Source organism: Sinocyclocheilus rhinocerous, unplaced genomic scaffold (assembly GCF_001515625.1).
Source record: "Sinocyclocheilus rhinocerous isolate Xijiao unplaced genomic scaffold, SAMN03320098_v1.1 scaffold1982, whole genome shotgun sequence".
Lineage (NCBI taxonomy): Eukaryota > Metazoa > Chordata > Actinopteri > Cypriniformes > Cyprinidae > Sinocyclocheilus > Sinocyclocheilus rhinocerous.
The window spans coordinates 478,327-494,910 of NW_015651555.1; the positions used below are offsets into that span (position 1 = coordinate 478,327).

General features: G+C 37.0%; 2 protein-coding genes across 2 annotated transcripts in view; both read left to right on the plus strand.

Moving 5' to 3' along the window:
- Positions 1-8,770, plus strand: part of LOC107713105 (phospholipid phosphatase-related protein type 5-like) — a 53,606-nt gene extending 44,836 nt beyond the window's left edge. The window contains exons 4-8 of the mRNA XM_016518537.1: positions 1,270-1,390; positions 2,666-2,916; positions 4,952-5,128; positions 6,330-6,469; positions 7,890-8,770. Of these exons, the coding sequence (XP_016374023.1) occupies positions 1,270-1,390; positions 2,666-2,916; positions 4,952-5,128; positions 6,330-6,469; positions 7,890-7,998 (798 nt within the window). The 3' untranslated portion in view covers positions 7,999-8,770. The remainder of the gene's footprint in view (positions 1-1,269; positions 1,391-2,665; positions 2,917-4,951; positions 5,129-6,329; positions 6,470-7,889) is intronic.
- Positions 8,771-12,728: 3,958 nt separating this feature from the next.
- Positions 12,729-16,584, plus strand: part of LOC107713107 (myosin-9-like) — a 22,935-nt gene continuing 19,079 nt past the window's right edge. The window contains exon 1 of the mRNA XM_016518538.1: positions 12,729-12,922. The gene's annotated coding sequence lies outside the window, so the exon portion shown is untranslated. The remainder of the gene's footprint in view (positions 12,923-16,584) is intronic.

Genomic DNA, 16,584 nt, shown 5'->3' on the forward strand with positions numbered 1-16,584 from the left:
GTAGAAAAACCATTACGCCTATGGGATGTCCCCACTTTTCACAAAAACAAACCTGTGTGTGTGTGTGTGTGTATCAGTTTTTCCAGAGTTTTGAAACTCTTCAGAGCAGGTGAGTTGTAATTGTGATGTGTTAAGTATTTGAAAGCATCATGGCTGACAGTATCACTGCTGCTTCAACATTGCGGCTTCAGAGCACTTCGGATATGTCAAGAGTTTTCTAGTGAAATATTCATTCTGTCTTTTTTTTCTCTCTTTCTCTTCCTCTGTCTGTCTATTTTCACCTTTTTTGTTATACCACAAGACAAGAGCCCTCAAAACGCCACAATATGCCCCACAAAATATCATTAATGGGGCATCACTAAACATTTGAAGGTTACTCAGAAATTCAGGCTTTTATGTCCCTAAATAATTTCCATTTTCCCTTAGTGAGAGGATTAGAGTGGCATTTGTGAACTCAGAAAAATTTGGCATATTTTAGCACAGGCAACGATGCATAATAACATGCACTGCTTTTACCACACATTGACCTGGATCTTTATGTCTGTGGATGTTAAATAGTTTAATAGACTTGGTTAAGTAACTCTTAAAAGGGCGTCTCAGTGATATTCAGTGCCAGACTTCTGCTGTTTGAGATAGCACACAAACCTTTTCACAGGTGGAACCAACTCAGACACTGAACTCCATAAAAAATTGTGTCAAAAGTACTGTATTTTCTGCTTGTCCAGCAGAAATGAGGTGAAAATTACAGTTATCTGCTCTGGAGTTTATTCTTCATTTCTTGGTATTGATATCATTTGTTTCTCATTGAGTTTAATTGCTAAAAATGCAATTTATTTATACAATGACTTGAAAACACTGAATATATGATGAGCATGTTTTTAATTTCTGAATTAAAACTCAATTTTCTGTTTTTGGAAAAGTGATACTGTCCAGATATTATAATGAAGAAAAATGTTTCTCCACCAACTCAAAGTCATGTGCCTTCAGATGGTGTAATCAACTTGCAGAAAAGAAAAAAAAAAGAAAAAATGTTATATGAAGACCTTCATGTTGTGATTCATGTTTTATGAATGCAATCCCATTAGGGCATACTGAACATACATATATATATATATATATATATATATATCCTGTCTCAGCTGTGCTGGTGCATTTAGCGTTTATACATGTATGGGATTGAAAATGAGAGAAAATGGTTCCCCTCTAAGCGCTGTTCTCTGTAAGCTATGTGCACCTGAGAAATTTCCTTCCTGCGTCTGTCTGCTGCAGATTCTGCTGGGGGAGCTTGCATCCTTCTTAACTAAACCTGAGGCCACGCAGGAGAAGACAATTGTTACGGCTGACTGCTGCTATTTCAACCCGCTGCTGAGACGCATAGTCCGCTTCCTTGGTAAGCAATGCTTCAAGTTTTTTTTTTTATTATTATTCTTATGCAAATCGTTAATCTTTCAGACACAAAGCATCAAACTTTTCCTGCTACATTACAATTTTTGGGTCTGTGTGTTTGTGTGCAAGCACCTTACACTACTGTTTAAAAGCTGCAAAGGCTGCATTCATTCAAATAACTGTTTTCTATTTTAAAGGAGTAGTTCAACCAGTAATTGCCGAACATTTATTAACCCTCAACCATCTAAGATGTAGATGAATGTGTTCCTTCATCAGAACAGATTTGGAGAAATTTTGCATTGCATCACTTCCTCACTAATGGATGCTCTGCAGTGAATGGGTGCCGTCAGAATAAGGGTTCAAACAGCTGATAAAAACACCACAATAATCCACAAGTAATCCACATGACTCCAGTCCATCAGTTAATGTCTTGTGAAGCAAAAAGCTGCGTCTTCGTAAAAAACAAATCCACCATTAAGGGAGTTTAAGCTGGCCAAAATGCTCTATAATAACACTTCCTCCAGTGAAAAAGTCCATCTTCTGTTGTCCTCTCACATCAAAATCCACTGACCACTCCACTATTTGTTTAGAAATGTTTTCAACTGTTTTCGATTGTAACTGGTGCTTGATCTGTGTATGTTTCTCTCCTGATTCAGACAAGATGACTTTTTCACTAGAGAAAGCAATATTATGGATAGAGTATTCGTATTTCAGCCAGAAGCAACAGTTTGAAATTAAAAACATCTTAATGATGGATTTGTTTCTTACAAACTTGCAAATTTTTGCTTCACAAGATATTAATTATTGGACTGGAGTCTGACGGATTGTGATGTTTTTATCAGCCGTTTGGACTCTCATTCTGACGGCACCCATTCACCACAGAGTACCGTTTATTGAGCAGCTCTTGTAATGCTAAATTTCTCCAAATCTGTTCTGAAGAAGAAACAAACTCATCTACATTTTGAATGGCCTGAGTGTGAGTAAATGTTGAAAATATTTTTGCTGCTTAATATTTTTGTGAAAACCATGATAATTTTTCCAGGATTCTTTGCTAAAAGCATTTCTTTGAAATATAAATCTTTTGTAATGTCTTTAATGACACTTTTGATCATTTTAAGGCATCCTTGATGAATATGATTAATTTCTTAAAAAACATTCGTACTGTCCCCCAAACTGTAGAATAGTATATATCAAGCTACTTTAAATGGCCAAAAGTATGTGAAAATCCTCTTATAATTATCAAGTGGTTGATGAAATGATTTCTTCCTCTTGTTCTCAGGTGTGTATTCCTTTGGCCTCTTTACCACCACCATCTTTGCCAATGCAGGGCAGGTAGTGACAGGAAACCAGACACCTCATTTCTTGTCTACATGCCGCCCAAACTACACAGCACTGGGCTGCCATTCACCGCTGCAGTACATCACAGAGCAGCGAGCGTGCACCGGAAACCCTTACCTCATCACCTCCGCCCGCAAATCTTTCCCCTCCAAGGACGCAGCGCTGAGTATGTACTCAGCTGTCTATACAGTGGTGAGTACATCCAGGACAAGAAATCAAACATGACACAGCATACAAATAAATCACAGTCATCCTGTACTTCAGTAAGGCTGATGTTTTAACAGACTGAAGAGATGACAGAGCTGACAATGATAATTCTGAATATTTGGTCATGACCCAGCTGAAAATATCATCTAACATAGCTGGATTCTGATCCCCAGTTTAGCATTTAATTAACCAAAATACAATACAATTTTTATATATTTTTACAATATGTACTACACTCTAAAAAATGCTGGGTTGTTTCAACCCAACTTTGGGTCAAATATGGACTAACCCAACTTTTGGGTTAAAATTTTAACCCAAAAGTTGGGTTAGTCCATATTTGACCCAAAGTTGGGTTAGTCCATATTTGACCTAAAGTTGGGTTGAAACAACCCAGCATTTTTTAGAGTGTATATTACATGTTTTTTATTATACTTACTAATGTTAAAACAGATTTCATATTTTTAGATATTTTTAAAATTAAATTTTTTGCTGTGATGGCAAAATCCAAATTACAATATTGTTTCTTGTTACTTTATGTTTTTGAAAGAAATTCATAATTCTATTCACAAGTGTAGCATTTATTGAATACAAATACAATAAAAAATAGTTTAAAATAACTTAAAATTAATTAAACTTTAAAAGTTTACAATATCATTTCTTAAGACATTTTTATGTTTCTGAAAAAAAGTGATAATTCCAAAATACAATGAAATTTTAATATAGTAAATGATAAGATATCTGTGACAGTTATGGATCTTTTTGTTCTTTGTTTGCATTGAGTTTGGTCATCCTGCCTGTTTAGTTCTATTGCCTTTCGGTTCATTCCCTCATTTGTCTCCTGTAGTAGTTAATTAGCTCCTCGCCTGCTCTGTATTCCCTTGATTACGTTTGTTGTGTATTGAGTCTCCCTCCTCAGTACATTCAACGCCGGATATTATTTGTGTATGCTGCTTGTGTTTCCCTGTGTTTTGAATGGATCTTCATTTTGGATTATTAATCAATTATATATTGGATTACCTTCGTCTTTGTGCGTCTATCTTCTACACAATATCATTTCTTAAGACATTTTTGTTTTTGAAAGAAATTCATAATTCAATTCCCCAATTTAGCATTTCATTAATATACAGGGAAACAAGGTAATATTGTAAATTATTGTTAATGTTTGAAATAACTTATGTATTTATTTATGCATTTTTGGCTGTGATTAGCCATTACATACAGTGGGTACGGAAAGTATTCAGACCCCCTTAAATTTTTCACAAGCCATTACTAAGAAGTTTGTGTTATATAATCCTTAAGAAATTATCATAATGTGTTGATTTAGTACTCAACATCCTTCTCCTATTATTAGCACACTTGAAAATGATTGTGCTGTTTAATGAAGTATGGAGACGGCAGTGCAGTGTCTTTTGCACTTGCTGAAGTATAGTAGCGTGTTTAGGCACCACACAATTGCGTGAATTCTACCGAGGGGGCCCCCAAAACTCTAAAGACACCCCTGCATTTGTATATCTTGTAAGTTTTTGTAAACTTTCAAGTTTCACGTCAAAATTCAATTTTAAAAAAGGCCAAAAACAAACACGTTCCTCTAGAAACCTATTAGTCCCATTAGTGTTGTTCTTTTGAGGTATGAAGTCTATTTCATAAACTACTGGATCTAACCATCGCAGAGAGAAGTGGATGCCCAGGCAACAAGATGAGAAGAGCATTGTCTCTGATCTGAGAAATAGCTAAAAGCTCCATTGAGCAGCTCACAATAAACTCCGGCTTCCTCTGCAACAGTGAAGAGAAGAGATGCTGCTGGCCTTCTGGTAGTGTTTTGAAGTAACAACACATGGCAAATAAAAATAAAAGGGTAGAATGGGCAAAAATAACTTCAAGTTTAGTTGGCAAATGATTAGATGAGAGCATGATGCATGAATAAATCTACAATACATTTGGGATGTTTGAGGTGTTGTATTGCTTAGCAGATAGACATGATAGATGTGCATTAATGCATAGCAATGTGTGTTTTCTGCAGATGTATATAACTCTGGTATGGAGGACTAAAGGCACAAGGCTGACCAAACCCACTCTCTGTCTGACTTTCCTCTCATTGGCTGTTCTGGTGGGCATCATGCGTGTAGCTGAGTACCGCAACCACTGGTCTGATGTTCTAGCTGGATATCTCACCGGAGGAGCCATCGCCGCTTTTCTGGTGAGAATCTGCCAGCCTTGGAGACCAATAAACGAACCATAGCCAGGCAGTTCAATGCATGCCCATCTGGGAATATACACTACCATTCAAAAGTTTGAAGAAATGAACTCTTTTATTCAGCAAGGACGCATCAAATTGATCAAAAGGGACAGTAAGGACATTTATTGTGTTACAAAAGATTTCTATTTCAAATAAGTGCTGTTCTTTTGAGCTTTCTATTCAGCAATGAACCCTGAATAAAATATATTATGATTTCTACAAAAATATTTAGCAGCACAACTGTTTTCATCATTGATAACTGATAATAAGAAATAATAAAAAATATATATATATAATTCTGGGGCAGCAAATCAGCATATTAGAATGATTTCTGAAGGATCATGTGACACGGAAGACTGGAGTAATGATGCTGAAAATTCAGCTTTGCATCACAGAAATAAATTACATTTTAAAATGTATGAAAATTTTTTTATTTTAAATTGTTATAATATTTCATGACAAATAAATGCAGCCTCGCTGAGCTTAGGAGGCTTCTTCAAAAACATTTTAAAAAATCTTACTGACCCCAATGTTTTGAACAATAGTGTAATAATACATTGCATTGCATGTACTACATCACCGAATAGCTGGAATCTGCATCATAAAGTTGCATCATGAAGCCTTTGCTGGCTTTGGCAAGTATTAGCATCTAGCTAAATACATTTTTCTACAATTAAAGTTGAAAAGTTCAAAGAAAACCATCACGAACTCATCCACTTTGTTTGAACAAGGTTTTGTGAACATTGCTAGTCCAAAAAGAATGACAGAAAACCCACCCCAAAATAATGAACCAGCCAGACTGCCACCTGGATTGCACACATCCTTGCATATACTATCTAGGATGGATGGATAGAGTGTGAATTGGGACACGGCCAAAGTCTCACGCCATGTCAGAGGGTAAAACAGGTCATTACTCGGAGCACATACCTGTTTAACAGCTAATACTAGTACTCGGATGTTTAGTGAATCTGCAGCTAATCCACTAGCTTTAGATTCCATCCTTCATCCTCTTAAATCAAGTCCAATCACAACCATGCCAAGGCTGAACATGCTCTGGGTATAAAGCCTTAATCCACAAGAGGCAGATCCTGCGTTGTCGTACTGTAAGTGCTTTGCACGTTTTTGGTGTCATTATTAACCCCTGCTCTTGGTTCACCTCCAGGTCACATGTGTGATCAATAACTTCCAGCAGACCCAGCCTCAGCTGCCACCCTTACCGCCCCCTGTGCACCCTCCACGCCCGGAGCCCTCGCTCAACATGCCCATGGTGGCCATGCCCTGCGTAGAGAGTCCACTCGAAAAGTTAAGTGGCCCTCAGGTAAGGGTGACGGGTGGGTACATTGGACACCAGGAAGGCGTGGGAAATTTAAACAAGAGCTAACAGCTAACTGTACTGTATAATAATGTACCTATTCTTCAGCTGAATGAGGTCTGCTGCCCACATACTTGGGGTTTTTAAATAGCCATGAATAATGGGATCATATATCCAGGATGTGGTAATACTGACATTATTGGCTCTGAAGAGGAGTATGGTGCATTGTTTTTTTTCCTCATTAGCTCGGTTCCAAAAACTAGTTAGCAGCCTACCTAAACAGCATTTTAAGGCATCATAGGTGTGCTTCAGATTTAAAGGCTGCTTCAAAAAATATCATAGCCTCCTTGTATTTACCAGATTCTAAACAAGCATTGCATTTGCATGGGACTGATTTCCAAGGTCATATTTTTACTTTGTAAAGGCATTTTTTTTGTAATGACCTTATTAAATGTGTTTATTTCAAATACTTAAATTTAACCAGTTGCTTCAATCAGTCACAATACTATAGACCAGGAGGTTTCAACCTGTGGGTCCAGCACCCATTAAGGGGCCAAGCAGCTGTTTATTCAGAAACATACACTCCAGTAAAACAGCTATGAATAAAGATTTTGCGGGCAAAATCCACTAGAGGGGGCAATTTGACTAGTCTCCCAGCTAGTCAAGCGAAATCTTCATTGGTTACATTTACTGCAGATTTGGCAAAGCTGAGTTTGAGAAAAAAACAAAACAAAAAACAAAGAATACCAGAGATGGTAAAATGGTTAAACCGACTGAAAAACAGGCTCAGCCGTCACACTAAATTTGGGTAGCTGTTTATATTTTTAATGTTTCAGTATAACTAACACCCTGTCTACACCAGACACAGAACCCATTGTAATCAATCGACACCGAATGCGACACTATGGTGAATGAAATTAGAAGAACGTAGGGGGGGCGCATGTCCTAAAAGGTTGAAAACCCCTGTTATAGATAATAAAATTTTATCAACATCAACAAAAGCCATATTTATACTGCAGAGGTGGAACAGAAGCTGCATCTGACATGGCATTTGTGTTTATTTACAGATTGTTTAATGCTGCTCAAAGGTGGCATACATGCATTTACACAACAACTGCATAATATAAATAGCCTGCAAAAAATGTCAATTATAAAATTAAAAACAGGAACTGTTACAGGGTAGAGCTGCAATATGATGACAAAAATATTGTAAATGTAGGGGCATAAAATAGGGGCATTTTTTGACACTTTTATCTTGAATTTGGGAAGCATTTTGGGTCATTTTGGTGGCATTTTTGCCCCAACCCACATTAATTTCTGACCCTGATTGCATCCAGTGAAATGTCACCTTGACCCTGTTCTCTCCCTTCTGCACTCTTTCAGAAATGCTTTGTTTTCTATCCTCGGCAGGTTCCAGGGGTTTTGTACACAGGCATCACATGACCATCAGCCATACCTGGCCCCCACCCCTCCCGATGTCCTCATCCACTCACGTCGCTGCATCTCCAGCGCAGTCTAGACATGCCTTCAGAATATTCTACCTGCGCTCGCCCTAGACCCTCTCTCACAAGATCATACTCCACTCAGGTCTAGAGGCTCCCCGTACTCACCTCTACTGCCCCCTACTGGCTGACAGAGACAATGACAGCAATAGCCACTCATTTGGAATTGGGATTATTTTGTAATGACTGCGTTTCATATTTGTCTGAATTATCTGTCTCTCATCTGTTGGGTGGGTATTTTTTATTTTATTTTTATTAAAGGAAAGTGTTCCAACTGATAATAATCTTCCATCTTTGTAAATTTGCAGTGCATTTCCATTATGAATGCCAGACATTGACATATAAACATTCTGTGTACATTATAAAAGGATTTTCTCATCTAACAGCCATACAGAAACTGAATATCAACTGTGAAATTTAAGATTTAAATTAACATCTACTGACATTTAAGAGTGAACGAAAGAAAATCAATTCTATTTTTGGAAATATAGATTGGTAGGATGTAGCAAACTACTAGTAAGCATATTTGAAAAAGATTATTAGCACTATTTTTATGGCTAAGTATTTGAGTTAAGTATCCATGGAGCAAAATATTATTCAGAAATAGGGTTATAGAGAATCAAAACTATGGCTGTACAGAGACAGTTTTCAAGACTATAATATATTTAAGAAAATCTTCGCACCTGTTAGGTGGGATGTAAAGAAGACAAATATGTACAGGATGTAGCAAATGTTTTATATCTTACATTGTGTAAAATGTGAATGTTTTCCCTTGGAATTTTCCTAGAATTATTGGCAGGTTAAAGGCAGGGTATGTGATTTTTCAAAAACACTTTAGAAAACTGATTCGGGCCGAATAGCAAAACAAACTTGTAGCCAATCAACAATAAGGGGCGTGTCTACTCGTGATGTGGAGGAGAGAGCTTTCAGTGCATGGGACGGACATTAGCCGAGCCGAGCGACAGAAAGATAGAGATGGCGGATAAAAAAACAAAAGAGGAAAACGTCTGCGGAACGACAAGGCAAGAAGTAGGACCCGTGTAAAATATTGGATCAGCTTTCCAGTGCTGGAGAGAACTCAAGGAGCGGAGAGGCCTGCGATAGGACGCCGAGGTTGCTTTGTTTCTTCTCAATAGGTGAGTAACACAGTGTCTACAACAGCTAAAGTCTGCCTACACCGGACGCGATCAAACGACCGTTGAAAACCATTTGAAATTTGTGTCAGCACGTCATAAATAGAACCCGGCAGCAGTTTTCTGTCGGGGATTTGTTGCGCCGCGCCGCTCACGTCCGATGTAGACACGGTGTAACATTGGTTTTGCTTTGTTTCACAGAACTAATCGTTGCCTGGGTTGCGTACGTATATGTGGGGCGGAGCTATCAAAATAGGGGCAAGACCCTTTTGGGGTAGGGGCGTGTTTGTTTTGGTGATTTCAAATATCAACATTGGCTACCAGAAATCACTTACTCTGCCTTTAAGTCAATTTGGTGATATAATCCAGAACCAAAAATACAGAGACTAAGGAATTACCTCAGGTTTCATCCTAAAGTTAATGGGAGACATCTGCCAACTGTCTGTGTCTCACCATAAGATTATATAATTTTTGTAAATAACTCTTTTTCACATTTTTTGGCATTTTACATACAAATTACTGTGTTTTCATTAAACAACTACATTCTGTAGAATTTACTGAATGTGTTCAAGAGACTTATGTGGAAGATTCATTTGTGATTTTTTTTTTTTTTTTTTTTTTTGAGATTGTGAAACTGAACCAGTGGAAATATTCTGTAAAGCTTGTTGTCAGACATTTTTTTTCTATTGATGTTATTGGCTATTTTGTAAGCCAGCATTTTTCTACATACATCCACTGAAGTGAGATAAAGCCTCTGTATGTAACATGGTGCTTGAATGTGACTGTTCAGGTATAGCCCTCCTTACATTTTGTAAAAAAAAAAAAAAGGAAAGAAAAAAGTTCAATATGAAGATAGATGATTCTTGCAGAACAGCTTATTGTTAATTAAACATTTAATTAAAAGGAAATGGCTTCATTTTTTATATTGCAGATCGCCCTCACAGCGCTGCTTTTTTCCCCCACATACGCACGACCGGAAAGAGCGGAAGCGGTCGACTGTGGCATAATAAAAGCTCCGCTGCTTTCGAGCCGTGTGTCACACTTGTTCAACGGCCTCGTTTCGCTTCGACGGCTTTCAGCCTCACCCTGCTTCATTCTACTACATTAATAAATCATTAGCTCATCCATGAACATGATTTCTGCCCGAGTCCCGTCGGATTGCATCGGCTGTGGGGATGAAGACCACAACTCCCATGATTCCACACTCAGTCACAGCGTCATCAAACTACGCCTGTGTCTCTTTGTTTATTTTGAATACGCGCCCTCTAGCGGCGAAAATTACATATTGTGCCTTTAATAAACACAAGTACTGAGGCCTCTGGTTCTGTCATGTGATTGTGCATAAAGATCTTACAAATTCAAAACCTTATTAAAACAGTATATATACACTACCCGTTAAAAAGCATGTAATCTTAATTTTTTTTTATGTTTTTGAAAGAAGTCTCATGTTCACCAAGGCTGCATTTATTTAATCAGTACTAAAGCAAAAAAAAGTAATATTGTAAAATATCATTACAGTTTAAAAGAACTGTTTTCTATTTTAACATATTTTAAATAATTTATTGTAATTTATTCCTGTCGTGGTAAAGCTGAATTTTCATTATCATTACTCCAGTCTTCAGTGTCACACGATCCTTCAGAAATCATTCTAATATAGTGATTTGCTGCTCAAGAAATATTTTTTATTATCAGTGTTGAAAAAGTTGTGCTGCTTAATATTTGTGTGGAAACTGTGATACAGGATTCTTTGATAAGTAGAACGATCAGAGGAAACAGTAATGTTTTGATCATTTTGATGCATCCTTGCTGAATAAAAGTAATTTCTTTTAAAAAGAAAATAATCTTTTAAAAGTGTTTTAGGTGCAGTACAGCAGACATTGCAGAGCACTGCTGTTATGTGTTATGTCATCTCAGTTGTCTGTTTCTACCTCTGGGCCTATAAATGACAGGAAACTGCATCAGGCTGAGAAGTAGCTGACATAATGGCATAGTTTAGAGACCAGCCACCTTTTTCATTTCATTATCATATCAAATAACGTACCCTACGTTACGTTTGGCATTCATACTATGGATAAGATTACAGATACCATAGTGTATTTGAAGCAGAACAATGTGCAAACACAAGCAGGGTTTAGAAATCTCATTTGCTGTCTGCTTACCTGGCGTGTTGTCATGTAGTGACAAGCCTTCTCTTGACAATTTATCTCTTCATCTTTCATGCCTCTGAGTATTTCAGATGAAGAGGAAGAAAAAGGAAAGTTGAGAATGGGGAGGGCCGGTGGGGTTATGGGTAATCCAAAACCACTGTTGTTTAAACTACAGCCCATCCTTTCACTCTCTGCTTGCTTCATACCATATAAGGAAGAATCATCCCACCTGAGGCCAGGTAGACTCAAACTTATACTTGTCAGTGTGTGATAAAGGTCTCCCAAACAAGTTGTCTTGCTGTGAGCCTCCGTTTTGTTAATTTCCACAAGTCAACTGCCACAAGTCAATTTCACATATAGGATTACCTGGAGGAATCTGTCTGACCCTCTTTGTGACCTTACTTGAACTTTGACTTTTTGATTTTTCTATAAAGGAGGCCTGTTTACTTTGTTGCCAATAACAGCAACATCATTTACAATAATCAATTCATATATCTGGCAACCCCTGATTGACACACAGAGAAAAATGCAACATCTATAATCGCCCATGAAGATCATGTGTCAGTAGTTTACAGACCAGCTTATCATAGTTATCACCTGACCACTGTTTATTGTTTTATGATATCCTAAGGGTGACTTATAGCAGTATAGGTTCACTTTAGTCTCCTGCTCTCTCTCTCTCTCTCTCTCTCTCTCAGTCTTTACCTCCACAGTATGTTTAAATATACTGAGGAAAATCACTGCAGGAATGCAAGTACAGACAAAGCTCTGCATTCCTTCACTAACAACCTCCACCAGCAGCCTTTCTAAACTCCAGCTTCCTCCAGCATCTATGAAGCATTTAGGCTAATGTTCTAGAAACTCCCTCTGAACTACAAGGGATATTATGATTTTTTGTGTGTAATTATATAAGCAATTTAAGTAATAAAACGTGTCAAGTCAATTTATGATGTTTTCATTGCAGTTTTAGCCAAGCTAACTGGAAATTTGTGGAAATTGGGAGGTTTGAGATCAAATTGGTCAAAAAGCATACCGCAAAAAGCATATTCAAAGTACTAAAACTTTGTTTATTTCTAGGATTATCTATTATGAATCCCATATTTTCACGAATTCTATTACATTTTCTTGTACATATTTCTTGTATATTTTTTATTTACATATTTAATGTATATTTAATAAAGTAAAATCAGATTTAATTTTTTTCTAAATTCAAAATGTATGCAGTACCCTTTCCAGTATAAAACAAAACAAAAACATTAAATTAAATTAAATTAAATTAAATTAAATTAAATTAAATCCTAGACCTAACAGCCTAACCTAAGATCACTGTTTTAGCACAATTATAAAGAAATAACCAATCAATGAAAACGCATCTTTTGATTGACACGTCCAAAGAAGCGCTTAATCATATAAATGGGCGGGGCATAGGGTTTGTCGACGTTATATCGACACGCCCACACAGCTGATTTAAGAGTCAGAGGGAGTTTGCAGAGAGAAGAAAGAGGAAATCGGAGAGCTGGACACCGATGAGCAAACAGGAAAGTGCCACAAACTCCAGAGCTTTTCGGGTACATTTGTCGCATCCGTGTCACTCTCTGTAAAAACGCGGGAGATTTGGAGAAAGCAGGTCATCTCAACAAACGGTGCCTGAGAGAAAACAGGTGAGCGAACATTTAATATTCAGCTACAGTTCAGTTCTCCCCTGAGCGAGCAAGTGCGCACCTGTACCTGTTCTACACAATCAGCCAGTGCACGCGCTTGAAACTATAGTTTATATATGCTGCTCTTAGAAATTATCAAATTATTTAATGTTAGGGAAATGTCGCGTGGCTTAATGAAACCTTTTCAAAATTAGAATATGATGCGATGCCATGTTCATAATTTATTGTTGTTGTTGTTTTATTGTACTGCTACCCAAAATAATGTAGCTAGATCGCACGCGCAACTAATTTATTGTTATTATTTTATTGTACTGCTACCCAAAAGAATGTAGCTAGTAGAACGCACGCGCAACTCCGCTATCTGTAACATCTCCGCTCAGGTGATCCGTCTGCTCTGTCTGTGCAACACGCCCAATCTGCTTTGAGGCCAGTTTCTTTTAGACACGACCCGAATTGCTCTGCCCCGAGGACACACATTCACATCAGACTCTGAACAAGAGTCTTCAATTATGCCACAATGCTAGTTTCAAAGTTGCATGAATGTTTTAATTTCTTTGTGAAGTCTTTTGAATTTTTTCACCTTGCCCTGCATAAAATGGTCACTGCAAGCATTGGTGTCTCCTGTGTTGCTGTTGTTGACTTCATCTCAGAGCTGTTGGCATTTGAACTATAAGCAAGGATTGAACATAAGCCAAGATCAGTGGGATGAGAGAATGTGCTGATGGAGGGATAAAGTAAGGCATGGCACTGCAGGTGACCACTGTGACGGCAGGACAGACCAACACTCTTTAAAACACGTCCCACATTACCCCCTTCAAAAACAAACCGCAAATAAATCCGTTTTGTATGTAAAGCTAATATTGCACTTAATCTGATCATATTTCAGCCTATTTTAAGACTCATTTTATTGTATTACAAAACGGATTTACATTTACAAATAACATTACATTGCCATAAAATTGGCATTTAAAGGAAAGACAACAAATATTAAATATAAAAGGGTATTTCACATTAAATATACATATGATAGAAGAAATATAATATATACGTAGTTATTTATTTAGATTCCAGGGTGAAATATGATGGATATTTTACCAAGTCTTGTGTTTGGCCATGATGATGATATAATCAAGTTTGATTTTCTCCATTTAAAATGTAGACCGTATTATGAGCACAATTAAATCCAAATGTAGGCTGTTCTTTTTAAGATAGCAAGCTCTTACATGTTGCCTTCTAAGGTCATGCATTAATGCTTCAAGCTAGAGGAAGTGTGTCAGTGTGGTGAAGCAATTTTTCAATATCATCAAGTTACAGAAACCATTTCACTATTTTTTTTCTGTCACGGTTGGCTGTTTGTTCCTCGTTACTAAACCATGATTGTCCAACTCTTTTGTCACTTACATGTACTGTAATTCACTCATAGTTTGTTCCTTTTTTTTGTTCTTGTATAATCCGATGACAAACCATCGTGGGGCAACCCAGCAGAGGTGTATGTCATGTGCACACGCACATGCTGTCATCTGCATTTAATCACAGCGACTGTATTTGAGCTGTTAATGAACTTGCAGACTGAGATGACACCCTGCTAATCTCCTTATCCCTCTTACACTCACTCCATCTCAACTGTATGCTAAAGCTGTGCTGTTGTCATCTCTTTTAATTTTCAAGATGCCTCTCTGACGCTTCAAGTGCTCAATGGTATCACTGCACATCATTTAGCATCTTTTTTTCCACTCTGGATGTCTGGCTTTCTATCTGTTAGGTTCGAAATGAGTGTAGATGTCACTGCAAGTAAGTATATTCAAAGTTTAAATAGGCAGAGAACTTTGACTCCCAGAAGCCTCTCTTTTCCTTGCCCTTGAGGGACCGGTAATGTGTAGTACGACTCGCCTTGAGTCACCTGAGTGAAATCCCAACTGTAGGCCACTTATTTAGTGTTTTTTTCCCTCCTCCTTTGGATCATATTCTATATATTCCTTATTTATATATTTTAATTTTATGTGTTCTTTATTCAGTAACTATATTACAAATTCCAGTTGTGAACTGCAAAAGACAAAAGAAATATTAGATGTGGGGTGGAGAGTTGTTTGATTTATTAGTGTTTTTTTTTTTTTTTTTCTAGTACGACTTCATAAAATTCATAGTTTAATTAATAGTAAAAGACTATTCAACTTTTACAGTGGTAACTGGCTGTTTTTTGCAGTAATATGCATTACTAGTTATATATATATATATATATATGTATATTTTCCCAACATCCTCAGAATGAGAGAAAAATATATACCCAAAGTCACTTTAGATACTGAAAAAATGTATTCATGATTGTATTGACCACGTACTATAGACACACCCCAAAACGGCAGACATTGACCATTTTTAGTGGTAATGAACTGATTTCTAGTAAATTGTGAAGATCTGGATGCATACTTCTAGATCTTTTAAAGTAACATTGCTCTGATATTCATATTATGCATATTAGGATTTAGCCATTTAGACTCTGACAGCAGAGACTATATATCTTTTGCTTTCCAGAGGACCTTTGCATAATTTATCAAACTCATCTGATGTTTCTTATTTGCCCTCTGAATATTTCTTAAGTGGGCTCTTGTGATACAGTTACTGAACATTTCTGAACATGCATAGCGCTATAAGCGGTTTAAGCCATATTAGGTTAAATTTTTGCTCTTTTTGACAGAAATAAAGGCGTTATTCTTCATTTCAGAGTTCTGGAGTCTTGCACAGGGTGTGGCGGATAATGAAATTGTCTTTGTCCAAACTTGTTTAGGAATTACTACTTCAGAACAGATGTTCCTCCACTTGAAAGTAATAGGAGCTTGTGTCTTGTGTATGCTTGAAACCGCACACAGTAGGTGTTTGGTAGATCCTCACTAAGATCCAATCCAACCTAAGGAATGTTATATTACTGCTGTATGTTACTCTTATTTGTCTTTCAAATTACATTGATCTTGCTATGAATGAAGAGCCTTAGATGCTAGTGTGGAAATACAAACAAACGAACAAATGTAGGCATGACACAATAAATGTTATGGTAATATGGAAACGGTGGGTCTCATTCACTATTAATTGCATTCTTGCCACATAGTTCTGTGCACAAAATTGTGCATGCATAGAGTTCTGAAATTAGTGTGGGAATTTGTGGAATTCCTATAATTACACTCTAAAAAAAACACTGGGTTAAAAACAACCCAATTTGGGTTATTACCCCAAGGGCTGGGTAAATATAGGACAGAACCCATCTTGGGTTAAATTTACCCAGCAAATTGGGTTGTTTGTGTAACCCAGCACAATGGGTTGATTTAACCCAGCTAATGGGTTTATTCATTTTTACTATATTACTAGCTTATTTTTTACTTCATACATTAAATAATGTTTACAGATTAACTTAAATCCTCTAAACTTTTCTAAAATACTCCACACAACCACTGGTTTGCATGATAACTTCCTTTATTTTCCTTTATCATTTACAGCATTGTTTATAGTTTAATAGGCTATACATATTGCCTATATTTAAACTCGTTTAACAAACATTAGAAGAAAAATTCAACATTAAACAGAAGTAATTCACGTGTAATCGACCAGTCTCTGTTTTCTGTTTCCACCGTAACGGCGCTGGTTCTCGTGCCCGAGCTGGAGTCGTGTTC